The following is an 18,353-nucleotide window of genomic DNA, read 5'->3' as shown; positions in this document are numbered from 1 at the left end:
CGGAGAACATAAAACCCTCACCGCCACTCACGGCCGGACATCTTTCTCACCCATTCAAATGAATGGGTGAGAGACTCCTGCAGGTTTCCGTCTCCTGCTCTGTTTTATGCAGTAAACGGAAACCTGCAGAACGGAGTCCTGGGCGCAGATGTCAACGAGCCCTTAGTAAGACTTCACACACCTTAATGGTGGTTCTCTCCTTATGGAGTGACGATATCCCCTAGAAATAAAGAAGCAATGTGAGAGATTGCACCCAAATATGATATTAAATTCCAGGGGGTTCTACTTTTACTCCTCTACTGACTTTTTCCATTCTGACTCTTTAATTTACCTCTCAGTAACAACAAAATAAGTCAAAACATTTCATGGTTGATACATTAGTCACAGCCTGTACTCTGTTATTTTGTGTGGATATTCTTCTAGTTTTATTAATGTGTTAAATTCTTTTGGAAAGACATTGCTTTGGTTTTGGATAGTGCCAGTCTTTGACTAAGCCTTAGGATGTGTTGGATGTTGCACATTCTCTGATGATCCCAAAGACTGCAGTTTTGGCAGATATGCCATAGTACAGATTTATTCACTGGAAATAAATTCTCTTTTTGACATCAGGCAACCCATTCAATGAGGTGAACCCATAGATGAAAGCAATGATCTAACAAAAACAAGAAAAATGAATTGTTCTTTTCACATATGGTGCCCTATGTGTGCCACACGTGACGAAAAAACCTGCTTCTTTAATGTTTGCAATACAGAGAGTGTAGGAATTTCCGTTAACTCCAGTGTCAGGACCAGTCTTGTGAAAATACTGTTTCTATACCTTTTGACCTGTTAAAACTGTTTATTTATGGGGTACTGTACACTTTATTATAGATCACTTGAGGAGGGTAATTGATCCTGGTATCTAATATAAATGCCTTATGTTTTTCTTCATATATTAAGGTATTATGCAAACAAACCCATAGTAGTTGGGTAGATGCCAAAGGCTCTGTTTACACCGCAGTCAGTTTATACACCAGAGAGATCTCTCAATGGATATCCCAGATGTATGCAATGGTATGCCATACTGTAAGCTTGAAGAGGGAGCTAGAATTGTTGCATGTTCTGTGAGTTAAAGGGGTTGTACCGCCATATCAACTTATCACTTATTTACCGGATAGGTGGTAAGTATCTAAATGCTGGGACCCTCACTATTCACCCGGACCGGGGTCCCAAGTCTTCTATGTGAGTGGATCAGTAGTTGCACATGTACACTGCCGACCAAGGGTAAATGTCTAGAACCGATGAAGATATCCAAAGATTACCTGACTGTACTTGGCTGTTTCCATCAGTCCTATAAAGTGTAGTAGCAGCTATCCTGTAAATATGTGATAAGGTTTTATGGTGGGACAACCCCTTTAAATAACTTACTACATTTTTTCTGCAGGCTTTGGACTAGGAGGTGCAGCTTTAAGTACTCTATCTTGTTTTAGTTGGATTACTGAGCCACTGATTCTGTTCTTGCCGTCTGCTAGGTTCACATTAGTGTCACCTCTCCGTTGTTCAGGGCTGTCAGGGATTCCAACAATGGAGAGTCGGACCACTAAAACAGTGGTAACACATGGAGCCTGGCAATGGGGGCCGAAGTTTTTAAACTGAAGCTAGTGGAGGAAAAAGTCCTCCATGCCAACACTGCAATGAAGTCTCAAACAGAGACTCTAGCGCAGATCTGAATGTAACTTTAGGCTAGGTTCACATCTGCACAGCAGTAGCCCACCGAAAATCAGTAGAGAGTCCTGTTTTTAAGTGGTCCAGCTCTCCTTTGTTCGGGGTCCTCTGGCGTTCCCGAACAATGAAAACCCTGCTTAGATGTGAACTTAGCCTTATATTCATGAATTAGAAGCTCTTCCTGATATCGTTTGATGACTTTACTGCGTTAATCTCTGTTCACATAAACCATGATGCAATGTTAAATCTCCTGCATGATCAACTTTATTGAGTTATCATGATTCAGATTCTGCCACACAAAAAAAGGGAAAAATAGGCTATTTCTGTCAAAAATTGAAGAATGTGTTATGCAGATGTGCATTACACAGACATTTTATGGTAGTTCATTACTGATATTTTTACAGTATTTGGCAGTCTTTAGCTCTGTGCAAAGCATTGGTTAAAGGGGTATTCCCATAACTCTTGTTCTGCAGCCTGCAGGGCTCTGTGCTCTCTTCACTTCCTGGATTTCTCGGCACATTGGTGGGCGGGGTTTCACTTACTCTGTTATCTGCTATGTTTGCAGTCAGTAATGAGGGATTGGTTGTAAATGCATTACCACAGTATAAAGCTGATGTGGAACCTGATGTTGCAGAGCTGGATTTGAGTCAGCTTGCATTACATACAGAGGTAACGGACTTCTTATCTCAGCCCTTATCAGCCAAATCCAATTAAACCAGCTGATAAGTGGAAAAGCTGAAGATAGACAGCACAGTAATCCCGGAGCTCTCACCTCCTCCCTCCTCTATCTGAGGAGCTCCGTTGCTTGTCAGCCCCTCCCTCCCCCCTGAGAGCAGGCAGCTACGTCACTTGGGAAATGAGCAGATAAGCCCAGTGGCCATGCAAACGCAGTGTCAACAATGAAGTGAATAAATTAAGATAGCGGCCAAACAAAGCAGTTTTGATAAAGCAATGTATTTAGGAAAAGTCTTAAATCCACATAAACTAGCAGTATAGATAGGATGTCTTTCATGGGACAACCCCTTTAAGATTCGCAATAAGATAAGAATTATTATTTTGCCCTTCCTTCAAATTGTCTGATGTAATGAATCCTGGAACTGCTGATACAATGCGCTCCACAAGAACTTCTTCTCGGGTCAGTCTTTTCGTGTTTTTTCAGGTAAGTAGCCCCAACTAACTTCCAGCAATTGCTTTGTGTTTATTTCAGGTGATACCAGTCTACCTAAAGTACAATAATATAATATCCTACAGTTGCCACGTGCAATTCATTAGTATAATGACATATTGTATTATAAGGTCCTTCATTGACATCTCCTGAGATGTTCCTAATTGTAAATCTCTTGTTTGACAGCACCCAACATTGTCCTGTGATAATATGGTGCTGTTCACGGGCAGCTCCCACAAACCTCCGTAGTAATACAAACTGATCCTGCTGTTTAGACCGCTAGATTCTGCCATAGCACCTATGTGGTTTGACAGAGGTAAAAAATCTCCCTCTGTCACGCCATTGTCACATCCGTATCATGCTATGAATACTATGGCTTCCTGGGACCTATCATACCAATCTTTCCACTAATAAGCCATATTGACAGGGGATTGGAGTTGTCTTTGTGATAGAACTGCTCCAAACCTACAAACATTTTCACAATTTCACAAAATAAATGCCTTTAAATTCATATGTTTATTATTAATCTTTAGCAATAGTGCCCATCTGTGTCTAGACTTGATCCAGCAAGATTTACAAAGACAGGGGCCACACGGTGGCTCAGTGGTTAGCACTGCAGCCTTGCAGCGCTGGAGTCCTGGTGTTCAATTCCCGCCAAGTGCATAAAACCATCTGCAAGGAGTTTGTATGTTCTCCCCGTGTTTGCATGGACTTCCATCCCATATTCCAAAAAGACATACTGATAGGGAAAAAATGTACATTGTGAGCTCTGTGTGGGGCTCACAATCTACATTTAAAAAAAAAAAAAAAAAAAGATTTACAAAGACACAGAAATCATTTTATACCTCTTGGGCTACAATGCTTATAAACTTTGGGCACCTTTGAAAGCATTTATATTATTGCATTATACATATGTTGGGCTGAAAAACTTCTTTTTTTACACAATAGATCTTTATCAAAATGTCAAAAAAAAATATTTTTTCCAGACTGCAAATTTTCACATACAGTACATTGCAGACTGCTATGTCTTGCTCTCAGTGAAATACATCAAAGGCGCTGTTTGTAGTCTATGGCCTAGTTCACACGGGGCGAGTGGGGCGTATTTTGGTCCTGATTTTGACACGGGAAGCCTGACAGTCACGGCCTCCCGCTCCGGAGTAGGGCCTAGTATGGAGGGCGCTGCCACGAGGCGGACACTGCGGCTCAATGAGCGGCAACATGCTGCTCATGGAAAAAAAGATCACTAGCGGTCTCCATAGACCACCATTGTGAGGGGGTGGATTATGACGTGGATTCCGCGCCATAATCCGCCCCCACTGTGCCCGTGTGAACGGGTCCTGTCTCTCCTCTCCCCGAGAGCTCGTAAAACAGCTGAAAATTTCTATATAGACCTAATGGAAAGATGTTTTAGCCCAAAATAAGTATGATGCCATAAGAAAAACTTACTTTGAAAAGTGTCCATAGCTTCCTGATAAAACGACATTGTCATAAAAGTCACAACAGTGTGAATCCTGCAGCTAAACCCCCCATAGATGAGTAGGTCTGTATAACTAGATTTCATAGAGAGGTCATGTAGCCACCATTTTTATGAAGAGAGAACACTTGTAAACTTCTGTAGGTTCCAATCATTTCAATGGACAGTTGGCGTACCCTATGGACAACTCAGAAAAGTCTTCTAGTCGGAAAATGCCTTCAAGAAATTTTGCACAAAAATCAGAAATGGCGCACAACATATATATATTAAAAGTGTGAAAATAAAGTTGCTACAATAGTGGTTTTGCTGTGATATTTGTGAAGCACATAGCAACCAGGAATATAGACGTTTTAGAGGCTAAAGTAATGTTATTGGAACCAGGATATAATGACACGTTCTCCATTACAATCCCACAATGACCAATAACTAAATTGTATACAATATAAAGTAACAGTAGGTTTGGAATGTGAAAATTGTGAGATTGTTTCCGTAGCCTAAGGAAAAAAATATTGTACTTTGAGGCTTAATATTCTGGAACATTCTGGACATGACTGCAATAAATGCAGCATTAGAGCTGCTATGCATCAGAATAAGATATATATATTGGTATTTCTTAGAGCATCGCTGCATTGTTGGAGACCATAAATAAGGTTGTAGGGTTCCTCCAGCTTAGCCATCATCGGTTACTTGACCTTCTGTGGTTTTAGAATAATGCTGGAATAGGAGCGAATGCAAGAGAAGGCATAAGGAGAGATTTCTCTTGTGTTGATATAGTTATTTTCCAAGTGAAGGTATTCTATGTTAGAGTCCCCTTCATCCTCAGCACTGCAGATGCAATTTAGAGGCACGGACCTGCACAAAAATAAATCGGGTGTTTAACGCTTTTTAGATTCCTACTGTGATATCTCTCTCTCTCCTCTCTCTCTCTCTCCTCTCTCTCTCTCTCTCTCTCTCTCTCTCTATATATATATATATATATATATATATATATATATATATATATATATACAGTCCTATGAAAAAGTTTGGGCACCCCTATTAATCTTAATCATTTTTAGTTCTAAATATTTTGGTGTTTGCAACAGCCATTTCAGTTTGATATATCTAATAACTGATGGACACAGTAATATTTCAGGATTGAAATGAGGTTTATTGTACTAACAGAAAATGCGCAATATGCATTAAACCAAAATTTGACCGGTGCAAAAATATGGGCACCTCAACAGAAAAGTGACATTAATATTTAGTACATCCTCCTTTTGCAAAGATAACAGCCTCTAGTTGCTTCCTGTAGCTTTTAATCAGTTCCTGGATCCTGGATGAAGGTATTTTGGACCATTTCTTTCTACAAAACAATTCAAGTTCAGTTAAGTTAGATGGTCACCGAACATGGACAGCCCGCTCTCAAATGATCTGAAAACAAAGATTGTTCAACATAGTTGTTCAGGGGAAGGATACAAAACGTTGTCTCAGAGATTTAACCTGTCAGTTTCCACTGTGAGGAACATAGTAAGGAAATGGAAGACCACAGGGACAGTTCTTGTTAAGCCCAGAAGTGGCAGACCAAGAAAAATATCAGAAAGGCAGAGAAGAAGAATGGTGAGAACAGTCAAGGACAATCCACAGACCACCTCCAAAGAGCTGCAGCATCATCTTGCTGCAGATGGTGTCACTGTGCATCAGTCAGCAATACAGCGCACTTTGCACAAAGAGAAGCTGTATGGGAGAGTGATGAGAAAGAAGCCGTTTCTGCACGTACACCACAAATAGAGTTGCCTGAGGTATGCAAAAGCACATTTGGAGAAGCCAACTTCATTTTGGAAACAAAGATTGAGTTGTTTGGTTATAAAAAAAAAGGCGTTATGCATGGCGTCCAAAAAGAAACAGCATTCCAAGAAAAACACTTGCTACCCACTGTAAAATTTGGTGGAGGTTCCATCATGCTTTGGGGCTGTGTGGCCAATGCCGGCACCGGGAATCTTGTTAAAGTTGAGGGTCGCATGGATTCCACTCAGTATCAGCAGATTCTTGAGAATAATGTTCAAGAATCAGTGACGAAGATGAAGTTACGCCGGGGATGGATATTTCAGCAAGACAATGATCCAAAACACTGCTCCAAATCAACTCAGGCATTCATGCAGAGGAACAATTACAATGTTCTGGAATGGCCATCCCAGTCCCCAGACCTGAATATCATTGAACATCTGTGGGATGATTTGAAGCGGGCTGTCCATGTTCGGCGACCATCTAACTTAACTGAACTTGAATTGTTTGTCCAAAATACCTTTATCCAGGATCCAGGAACTGATTAAAAACTACAGGAAGCGACTAGAGGCTGTTATCTTTGCAAAAGGAGGATCTACTAAATATTAATGTCACTTTTCTGTTGAGGTGCCCATACTTTTGCACCGGTCAAATTTTGGTTTAATGCATATTGCACATTTTCTGTTAGTACAATAAACCTCATTTCAATCCTGAAATATTACTGTGTCCATCAGTTATTAGATATATCAAACTGAAATGGCTGTTGCAAATACCAAAATATTTAGAAATAAAAATGATTAAGATTAATAGGGGTGCCCAAACTTTTTCATAGGACTGTATATATATATATTGCAAGTATGCAAGTGACAGCATTTACTGTGATTCTGAAGGATACTGATATGCAGTGACAAGAATATGTAAGGCCAGGTTCACATCTGCGTTCGGGTTTCTGTTCAGGGAGTCCGCTTGGGGACCTCCCTGAGCAGAAACCTATATGCATAAAAAAAGCGGTTACTTAAGGAAACCTGCAGACCCCATAAACCATAATGGGGTCCCTGTGGTTTCTGCTTAGTTTCTGCACGAAAAATGCGAAGAGAAAAGTGGTGCTTGCAGGACTTTTTTGTCCAAATGGAAACCTGTATGCATAAAAAAGCAGTTACCTGGGAAACCCACGAACCCCATAGACCAGGGTTGCTCACACCTTTTCAGCATGTGAGCTACTTTATAAACTGACCAAAGCAAAAGATCTACTACCCACTTCTTGTGGGTGTGGCCCGGGCGCGCCTGTGGGCAGGGGCGGGGTCGGGCGGAGCGTGACAGCAGGAGACAGCGGCGTTCTGTGGCCGCCCAGGGATCCCTGGTGTCTGCTTGTTCACAGCGCAGGCTGAGAGTTATCTCTGGACACTGGCAGGCTGGGGCTGACTCTCAGCCTGCGCTGTGAATAAGCAGCACCCCGGCTCCCTTCATCCCTGAGAGCGGGGAGCGCGTCATCAGCCGGAGCTGCTGCTGCCCCGCCTGCCAGTGTCCGGAGATGACTCTCAGCCTGCGCTGTGAAGAAGCAACACCCCGGCTCCCTTCATCCCTAACAGCGGGGAGCGCGTCATCAGCCGGAGCTGCTGCTGCCCGGCCTGCAAGTGTCCAGACTGCTTGTTCACAGCGCAGGCTAAGAGTCGACTCTCAGCCTGCACTGTGAACAAGCAGACACCGGGGATCCCTGGCTGCATCCCGCAATTGACCCATACGTCCTTTGCGATCGACCAGTAGATCGCGATCGACATATTGGGCACCCCTGCCATAGACTATAATGGGGTCCGGGTGGTTCGTGCAGAAACCACACAGACTCCATTATAGTCTATGGAGTTTGTGAGTAGGAAACCACACGGACTCCATTATAGTCTATGGGGTTTGCGGGTTTCCCAGGTAACTGCTTTTTTATGCATATAGGTTTCCATTTGGGGGTCCCCAAGCGGACTCCCTGAACAGAAACCCGAATGCAGATGTGAACTAGACTTAAAAAGGTAAGAGTTAAGGTTAAGATTAGACAATATAAAATTAAGAAATAATCTATATGTTACACCAAACATTGACACCACAAGCACAATATCTGTAAACTTTACAACCCTATCCTGTCTGTACCTGATTTTTAGTGTAAAATATGCTGACCTCTTCTCTAGCAATACCATTACACACTAAAGTAATAGTGATTATTCTCACAGCAGATAGTAATACATTCAGATGGAAGCTTGTCCCACTGTAATCATATAAAAGTAATCAGTGTAGGGCAACTTTTACCTGCACATTTCTGCACCCAAATTATGGAAGCAATTCCCAGTGTTATAGAGCTCTAACAGTTCTGATGGACCACACAAGGTTCAAGTGTTGCATCCATAATATGGGAGCAATAAAGTAACAGTATTACATCTATATAAAAGCCCTAGTTATAACATTAGTTGAGTTTAGGGATTTGTTATTAATGACTAGGGTTATACTTTGTATACGGGCATTATAATTACAGTATATGTAATTGTCAGATTAAAAATTAAGTGCACCCCTAAACCATAAATACTACTTGAAAGAAGACATAGAATGTATTCTCCATATCAGGGGTACTCAACTATGGACCAAGGTAGAAACCTGTTCAGACAGTACTTGTTGGAGGTTCAGCACCTAACAGCTTCAAGCTCCAAAGCACACTTAGGTGTATACCACTACTGCCAAAGATATAAACAGGGAGAAATGATGGGTGGAGGCAGACCATGGCGGGATATCATCACTGTAGGCCTATCACAGTGATAGTGGTGCTCTCCCATTGATACAGTGGATATCATAATATTGAAAAGATTGGATAGGTAATATTAAAAAAGTATGTTATTAAAACATATGGCGTTACTAATAATCAATGTATGTCTCACATTTGGCAATTGGCAGGGAATGTGTTAAGTTTAAAAAAGAAGCCATATTCGCCAGTTCTATATCCTTATATCCCAGTAACTGGGTGTAGTAGTTGGGTATAACATCGCTGCAGGATACCCTTTCAGATATACCCAACTACTGCACATGGCTGCATGTGGCCATATGAAGAGCAATAGATGTCATCACTATAGCATCAGAACCAAAGGCAACAACTTTAGTACCGTAGTCCAGCTTGTACGTTCACCTGATAACAGATTTTGATCCTTTTACTTTTAGTGAATTTCTGAAGATATGTGCATGAAGATGTGTAGAGCGAAGTGATATGTATGAACTCTGCCCCTTGAGGTCTTACTTTTAGGAGGTGTGGTAGATATTACTTAATGATTCTAATTAGAATCACATAAAGATGCCAGTGAGTATAAAGTGATGATTGATATAATTTAACAACGTGCCAGATGTCTATTTTCCGAAAATATAGCGGTATGGGGAGGAGGGAGGGTTAGTATGATTTTTTTTTTTTTTTTTTTTTTTTTTTTTAGGTTGTAATTTAGGTTTTATTGGTATATGTCAAAAACGTGAAAATCGTCTTGGCTACTAGGGGTGCAAAATGCCTAGAAGCCCCTGGCAAAGAAAGAGTTAATAGAGCATGCACTGTAATTGCAGATACTCTATTGCTTGTCACTTACTTAATTTTATTGTTGTTCAGCCTCAGTATATGCAAGTCTCTCATATCCTCCAATCCGCCTGGTACGCTTGTTAGCTCATTATAATCCAGAAATATTTCTCTCAATGAGTGATGTGCCCCATGAAATGAAGTTGGGTCTATTCCATCATCGTCAAGCTTGTTGAAAGAAAGGTAGAGATATTCCAGCCCAGGGTTTAAATGTGCAAAGACGTAACCTGGAATCCTTTCAATTTGGTTGCCTACAAGTACAAGGTGCAGCAAAGACTTGGGCAGATACGAAGGTACTTGGTAAAACTTGTTATAGGATAGATCTATTGACTCCAGATTCCTTTGGGGAAAAGGAAAATAATTTTGGCTGCAAAAATTATAGGAATGCTATAAAAACTCTTTTGAAATACACATTTTTGGATTTGTTTTATATAAAGTGAGCTGTAAACTATTAGGGAATCACATTATTAGCAATATCCTAGTATTCTGACAGAACAGCTTCACATTCATACCATATCAACCCACCAATGCACTATGTGTTGCTCATACAATTTAGTAGTCTTTAGTAAAGAGTTTATTGGGTCCACAATATTGGTGGTCTCTTGTTAGGATAGGCCATCTATATGACACCAGTGGTAGTTTAATTCTTCAGTAGAGATGAGCGAGTAGTATTCGATCGAATACCTCCCCACCATAGGTATGCGTGTAAGCGGCCGAACACCAAGGGGTTAAAGGCATTGAATATTCAATGCGCTTAATCCCTTGGTGTTCAGCCACTTACACGCATACCTATGGCGGGGAGATATTCGATCAAATACTACTTGCTCATCTCTATTCTTCACATCACCAATGAACAACTGTTTGAAGGGGCTTGTTTTTTGGGGGGCTTGCAGCCTTCTCATAGTTTACATTGCTTCGTGCACCTGTACACTGTGCAGAATATCACAGCTTTGCCGTATTTTCAAGAAATGAAGCCAAAGCTGCAATACTTTGCATGGTGGCTACTAAATCAAGAGTTAGCCTGTTTGGCACTGTTTTGTGGGCCCTGACTGTACTGTTACTATATATGGAGACCAAGGATGATACTTATATGGGGATATTGTAACTGGACACTGCTATTCTTTGTAGCGTACTATACTTTAGTTCCCCATTGCTCTCTGGTCAGCCTACAAGGTACCTTACACTGACCGCTTCAGCCTATGTTGAAGGAATTTTTATGAGGTTTCTTTTTTTTTTTTTGCTGAAAGCGTAATTCTTCCCCTTTGTGGTGCATATATATATATATATATATATACAAAAATTATAAGCCCGTGTCACCTGCAAATTGCTCCTTGAGACATTGTTCATGAATTACCCATGATACCTACCCACATGAAACTACCATGGTAGCAGACATAGCACCTACTGTGGAGCCCAGCAACATGGTTCACATCTGCGTTCAGTATCCGTTCGGGGAGACTGCTTGGATATTTCTCCAAACGAAATAGCAAGCACATTTACAAGCGGTGAGCAATGAAAGCACATGAACCCCCTAGACTATAATGGGGTCCATGTGTTTTCCACACGAATCATATAGAGAGGAAGTACTTTTAAAGTACTTTTCTCTCCATATGTTCAGTGCAGACACTGCGCAGAAAACACACGGACCCCATTATAGTGTATGGGGTCCGTGTGCTTTCATAAGCTCACCGCTTGTCAATGCATTCGGAATACTGAATGCAGATGTGAACCAGGCCTCAGGGATCCACTTCCCTGAGTACAACAGTGATAACTTTAGATTATATTAACCCTGTACTGTGACATCACTTTGTGCATTATTTCTGTGTACGATGGCGGACAGAATCATACACTTTGCATTTTCTGAACTTGTTACATAGAGTGACTAGGATTGAGTGGGGCCCCATCTCTTTTGACCTGGAGGCCTAAAAGAAAAGTCTTCATCCTTAAAGAGTGTCTGTCATGAGGGTGAAGTGTGTTAAACCAGCAACAAAGTTAGGTCAGGATCACCTGAATGTGATGCCTTTTTCTCCCTTGCCAGATATACACTCACCGGCCACTTTATTAGGTACACCATGCTAGTAACGGGTTGGACCCCCTTTTGCCTTCAGAACTGCCTCAATTCTTCGTGGCATAGATTCAACAAGGTGCTGGAAGCATTCCTCAGAGATTTTGGTCCATATTGACATGATGGCATCACACAGTTGCCGCAGATTTGTCGGCTGCACATCCATGATGCGAATCTCCCGTTCCACCACATCCCAAAGATGCTCTATTGGATTGAGATCTGGTGACTGTGGAGGCCATTGGAGTACAGTGAACTCATTGTCATGTTCAAGAAACCAGTCTGAGATGATTCCAGCTTTATGACATGGCGCATTATCCTGCTGAAAGTAGCCATCAGATGTTGGGTACATTGTGGTCATAAAGGGATGGACATGGTCAGCAACAATACTCAGGTAGGCTTTGGCGTTGCAACGATGCTCAATTGGTACCAAGGGGCCCAAAGAGTGCCAAGAAAATATTCCCCACACCATGACACCACCACCACCAGCCTGAACAGTTGATACAAGGCAGGATGGATCCATGCTTTCATGTTGTTGACGCCAAATTCTGACCCTACCATCCGAATGTCGCAGCAGAAATCGAGACTCATCAGACCAGGCAACATTTTTCCAATCTTCAATTGTCCAATTTCGATGAGCTTGTGCAAATTGTAGCCTCAGTTTCCTGTTCTTAGCTGAAAGGAGTGGCACCCGGTGTGGTCTTCTGCTGCTGTAGCCCATCTGCCTCAAAGTTCGACGTACTGTGCGTTCAGAGATGCTCTTCTGGCTACCTTGGTTGTAACGGGTGGCTATTTGAGTCACTGTTGCCTTTCTATCAGCTCGAACCAGTCTGGCCATTCTCCTCTGGCATCAACAACGCATTTCCGCCCACAGAACTGCCGCTCACTGGATGTTTTTTCTTTTTCGGACCATTCTCTGTAAACCCTAGAGATAGTTGTGCGTGAAAATCCCAGTAGATCAGCAGTTTCTGAAATACTCAGACCAGCCCTTCTGGCACCAACAACCATGCCACGTTCAAAGGCACTCAAATCACCTTTCTTCCCCATACTGATGCTCGGTTTGAACTGCAGGAGATTGTCTTGACCATGTCTACATGCCTAAATGCACTGAGTTGCCGCCATGTGATTGGCTGATTAGAAATTAAGTGTTAACGAGCAGTTGGACAGTTGTACCTAATAAAGTGGCCGGTGAGTGTATATTTATTCCAGAATATGCAAATGAGCAATCTGGGTGACGGCTTCATTGCTCCAAACTGCAACATCCCACACAGCTCTAATATGCCCCTTCCTTTCTTTGAGTGACAGGGCTAGAGAGTTATAATGGAATTTCACCTGGCCCTGCGTTCTCATGTTCACCCTGGAGTGTTAAAGCAATGTGAGGCATAACAGTTTGGATGAACAGAGCAACCAGCAGTACTCCGGATTGTTCATTTGAGTATTGTAAAATAAATTAATGTCTCTGTAATGGAGGAATGAACTTTCATGGGGAAAATCAGAATTGTATTCAGGTGAGCTTGACCTATCTAACTGTATTGGTGGTTTAATATGGTTCACCCTTGTGGCAGACTCCCTTTAAGGGGTTAATTTAGATATGGAGCTGTTAAAGTTGTACTTATACAATTACAATACATGGGGCTATGAAATGTACCCCTGTTTTTCTCAACCCTTAACTCACTTATGAAAAATCCATGTTAAAGGAGGTATTCTTGACTCCTCTAGTTGGTTATACCGTAGAACAACCGTATGGAGATTGACAGTATGGTTAAATGAAGTTTCTGAAATCTCCTCTATCTGGTTGTTTTCCAGATGAAGTTCCTGAAAGATATAAAAAAAAAATATGTAGTCCATTATAGAGATATCCATACTATTCTGCAATAAACCATAAATATGCTTTATGTTTATACTGTATATACAGTCCTATGAAAAAGTTTGGGCACCCCTATTAATCTTAATCATTTTTAGTTCTAAATATTTTGGTGTTTGCAGCAGCCATTTCAGTTTGATATATCTAATAACTGATGGACACAGTAATATTTCAGGATTGAAATGAGGTTTATTGTACTAACAGAAAATGTGCAATATGCATTAAACCAAAATTTGACCGGTGCAAAAGTATGGGCACCTCAACAGAAAAGTGACATTAATATTTAGTAGATCCTCCTTTTGCAAAGATAACAGCCTCTAGTCGCTTCCTGTAGCTTTTAATCAGTTCCTGGATCCTGGATGAAGGGATTTTGGTTCAGTTAAGTTTGATGGTCGCCGAGCATGGACAGCCCGCTCTCAAATGATCTGAAAACAAAGATTGTTCAACATAGTTGTTCAGGGGAAGGATACAAAAAGTTGTCTCAGAGATTTAACCTGTCAGTTTCCACTGTGAGGAACATAGTAAGGAAATGAAAGACCACAGGGACAGTTCTTGTTAAGCCCAGAAGTGGCAGGCCAAGAAAAATATCAGAAAGGCAGAGAAGAAGAATGGTGAGAACAGTCAAGGACAATCCACAGACCACCTTCAAAGAGCTGCAGCATCATCTTGCTGCAGATGGTGTCACTGTGCATCGGTCAACAATACAGCGCACTTTGCACAAGGAGAAGCTGTATGGGAGAGTGATGAGAAAGAAGCCGTTTCTGCAAGCATGCCACAAACAGAGTCGCCTGAGGTATGCAAAAGCACATTTGGACAAGGCAGCTTCATTTTGGAAGAAAGTCCTGTGGACTGATGAAACAAAGATTGAGTTGTTTGGTAATACAAAAAGGTGTTATGCATGGCGTCCAGAAAAAACAGCATTCCAAGAAAAACACTTGCTACCTACTGTAAAATTTGGTGGAGGTTCCATCATGCTTTGGGGCTGTGTGGCCAATGCCGGTACCGAGAATCTTGTTAAAGTTGAGGGTCGTATGGATTCCACTCAGTATCAGCAGATTCTTGAGAATAATGTTCAAGAATCAGTGACAAAGTTGAAGTTACGTCGGGGATAGATATTTCAGCAAGACAATGATCCAAAACACCGCTCCAAATCGACTCAGACATTCATGCAATTACAATTATTCTGGAATGGCCGTCCCAGTCCCCAGACCTGAATATCATTGAACATCTGTGGGATGATTTGAGAGCGGGCTGTCCATGTTCGGCGACCATCAAACTTAACTGAACTTGAATTGTTTTGTAAAGAGGAATGGTCCAAAATCCCTTCATCCAGGATCCAGGAACTGATTAAAAGCTACAGGAAGCGACTAGAGGCAAAAGGAAGGAGGATCTACTAAATATTAATGTCACTTTTCTGTTGAGGTGCCCATACTTTTGCACCGGTCAAATTTTGGTTTAATGCATATTGCACATTTTCTGTTAGTACAATAAACCTCATTTTAATCCTGAAATATTACTGTGTCCATCAGTTATTAGATATATCAAACTGAAATGGCTGCTGCAAACACCAAAATATTTAGAACTAAAAATGATTAAGATTAATAGGGGTGCCCAAACTTTTTCATAGGACTGTATATATATAGAGAGAGAGAGAGAGAGAGAGAGAGAATGGGGCATATGGTATATAGCTTGACTCAAGTTAAAAAAGCATTTGAAAAGTATATTGAAATCTGATCTAAATATCTGAGTTCAAAAACAAGAAATTCAAGAGTGTATCCTGGGCTGTATTAGATTCCAGATATTGTTTCAAGAATATACCATTTACTGATCTGACAATGTATTGTATATTATATAGTAAGTGAACCTGTCAGCTGATTCCTACTGTCCAATTTGCAAAGCAAGATATGAAAGGCTGACAGCAGCTGAGCTCTGTGATATACAGCTTTATATTACATATGGATTTCAGTCAATAGCTTTAACATCACATCTTCAAAATCTGTTTTGCGGATCCATTTAATAGATGCCAAAAATTAGAGATCTGTTTCTTTTTGTTGATCATGAAAGCCTAATGGACCGTGCTTTGTGTCTGACAAAAAAAACTGATGGCCCTCTGTTTGCATCTTCTAAATCGATCCGATACACTGAAGTTCAATCTGTGATGTGAATGGTATAATATAATATAAAACTCAACTTTTATTGAATCTGATTAAAAAATTCCCCAAACACATACCTCAAAGGTATACGCATTATAGCAGCACTGAGACATGAATTCAGGATATATTTTGTCACTTCAAAAGACTATTTTTTATTGAGGTTACTGCTATACTGCTAGTATTTTATATATTTGGGAAAGTTTTAATCAGATTCAATGAAAGTTGAATTTTTATATTATATTATATATTGGGATTATTCATCCATCAAAATTTGTCTGTGAGAATAATGAGATGTGAATGGCAGACAGCGAGAGTCCTTGTCTTTACACAGCTATTACACACACACTGGGACACTAGAGAACTGTGAGGAATTAATACACAAAGTATATTGAGAAATTATTCCATTTTTTATTATACAAACAGTAACATTTGCCTCTCGATATTGGTCTGATGGACAACATGCACTATTACAAACGTATGGCCAACCCCAAAGTCTTTTTGCAATATCAACTGATAGGTCTTCAGAATTTTTCTTTTCTTTGGACAACCCTATTAGGCTAAGGCCCCACGTAGCGGGCCGCAGCAAAAAAGCGCTGCATGAAAAGCCGTGGCGCAATGCATTGTGGTTTTTCCTACAGCGCTTTTCACAGACGGTTCTGCTTCCATTATACTTATAGGGTAACCGCCAGCAATTCTCTAAGCATAGATGACATGCTGCAATTTCCAAAACCGTGACGGTTTTGTAAATGACAGTATTTCCACTGTGCGTACTTTTCTTTAATGTGTGGATGGGATTCATTAGAATCCCTTCAACTTTACAGTGAGTTTAAAACGCTGCAGACAAACCGCAGTGTTTACGCCATGTGAGACCCCAGCGTAATGAGAATTTGTATGTGGAGAACTAAAACAACTAGCTTTAAAAGTCAGTGAACAGACCATTGGTGGATTGAATACCTCAATAGATGCTGGAAGCCCTTGTGGTATCGTCCGGAATTTATTTCTAGCCAGGCGCAGATAAGTCACATGCTGCAGAGGTTTGAAGAATAAGGGGCTGACATTGGCTTCACTCAGCTGGTTGCCTTCCAGTTCCAAAGTTACCAAGTTCTTCAGATCTAAATTGTAGAAATGATTGCAAAGTTACTAAGTTCTCCCAGTCTAAAATGTAGGAATGGTGCCTATTAAAATCCACCCCTTCTTTCTACATTATTTTCTTTTATTCTTAAAATATTTTAATTAGATTTGTTTGTTTGGTACAGTTAGAGACTGTAAGGGTACTTAGTGTTCACTTTTACCTTGCCAACTTCTCTTTTAGCTCATGTTTTCTCTGGATATGCTTGTCAACTCAATAAAGTGGCTGTGAAAGCTATGATATGTTGGAAAAAGTAGTACAGGGGCTTTAGAGAATCGGCATGTTTCTTATACTAAACCTTCATAAACACCTTAATAAATCTACCCCAGTATATTTCTGTGAAGAAAATTGTGTCGTTTAAAGAGGACCTTTCATGGATTTGGGCACAGGCAGTTCTATATACCGCTGGAAAGCCAACAGTGCGCTGAAGTCGGCGCACTGTATGCTTTCCCGATCTGTGCCCTGGGTGAAGAGCTATCGGTACCGGCACCGATAGCTCTGTAGCGCTGTACAGTGTGAGCGGGGGGGGGGGAATGCCTCCTCCCTCTGCTCCACAGTGCTCGTCCATAGACGAGTATCATCAGGAGGGGAGGGGACGTTCCTCCCCGGTCACACTGTACAGCGCGATAGGCGCTGCTGTGAAGGACGTTCCTGACAGACTGTCAGAAACTCCCTTCTGACTGTAAAGAGCTACGGTACCAGGACCAATAGCTCTTCACCCGGGGCACAGATCGAGAAAGCCGACAGTACGCTGAATTCAGCACACTGTCAGCTTTCTAGCAGTATATAACACTGCATGTGCCCAAATCCATGAAAGGTCCTCTTTAATATAAACATCTCCTAGCTTTAGAAACTTATATTTTCCAGGGAAAAAAAAAAACACAAAAATCTTCCAAATCTTCCAATGGAATACTGTACACAAGGACACTAAATTACCTTTTAGGCTATCTTCTTCAAGACTGCTAAGTTTATTTTCATTTAGTTTAAGTTCCTCTAAAGTTGATGGTAGCTCCTGTGGGATCTGGTCAAGGAGATTTCCATCCAAATACAGACGTTTCAAATTCTTCAGTGGCTTTGAAGCAAAACAGGAATTTGTGTCTGAGCATGTCACCTGGATCCCGGTATACAGTTACATGACTAGAGCGCAAGCTAATGTATTTAGCATGACTGTTCTTCAGGAAATCCATGTGACAGCTCCACTTTTTACAGTCAATACATCATTACATGTATCATTGATTCAAGCTATAGATCATAAGTCTCTTTCATACATAGATGGAAGCCTACTGTGAATGTGGAAAGGAAAAAAAAATTACACCATGGCTATTCTTCCATTTCTTTTTATGATATTTTGTTTTAATGTTTCCATTAACAACACATCTTTTCATAAATGAATAGTACAAGTGATCATAAGAAACTAAAATATATTGTATACAGTATTGTAATATATCCTAT

The 18,353-nt window shown here is 40.9% G+C and overlaps 2 protein-coding genes across 9 annotated transcripts in view; one reads left to right on the top strand and one right to left on the bottom strand.

Annotated features, from left to right (window-relative positions):
• CENPP (centromere protein P) overlaps positions 1–18,353 on the top strand; it is a 193,562-nt gene that overhangs the window by 117,492 nt on the left and 57,717 nt on the right. The gene's annotated exons all lie outside the window — the stretch shown is intronic.
• The window catches only part of ECM2 (extracellular matrix protein 2), a 30,274-nt gene continuing 15,384 nt past the window's right edge, over positions 3,464–18,353 (bottom strand). For all 4 annotated transcript variants that reach the window (XM_075286828.1, XM_075286827.1, XM_075286826.1 and 1 more), the window contains 5 exons: positions 17,838–17,973; positions 16,727–16,884; positions 13,431–13,570; positions 9,707–10,033; positions 3,464–5,195 (listed from right to left, as the gene is read on the bottom strand). In XM_075286828.1, the coding sequence (XP_075142929.1) occupies positions 5,027–5,195; positions 9,707–10,033; positions 13,431–13,570; positions 16,727–16,884; positions 17,838–17,973 (930 nt within the window). In that variant the 3' untranslated portion in view covers positions 3,464–5,026. The remainder of the gene's footprint in view (positions 5,196–9,706; positions 10,034–13,430; positions 13,571–16,726; positions 16,885–17,837; positions 17,974–18,353) is intronic.

Source organism: Leptodactylus fuscus, chromosome 9 (assembly GCF_031893055.1).
Source record: "Leptodactylus fuscus isolate aLepFus1 chromosome 9, aLepFus1.hap2, whole genome shotgun sequence".
Lineage (NCBI taxonomy): Eukaryota > Metazoa > Chordata > Amphibia > Anura > Leptodactylidae > Leptodactylus > Leptodactylus fuscus.
The sequence above is the reverse complement of the archived record's forward strand: the minus strand, read 5'-3'. Positions and strand labels throughout refer to the sequence as shown.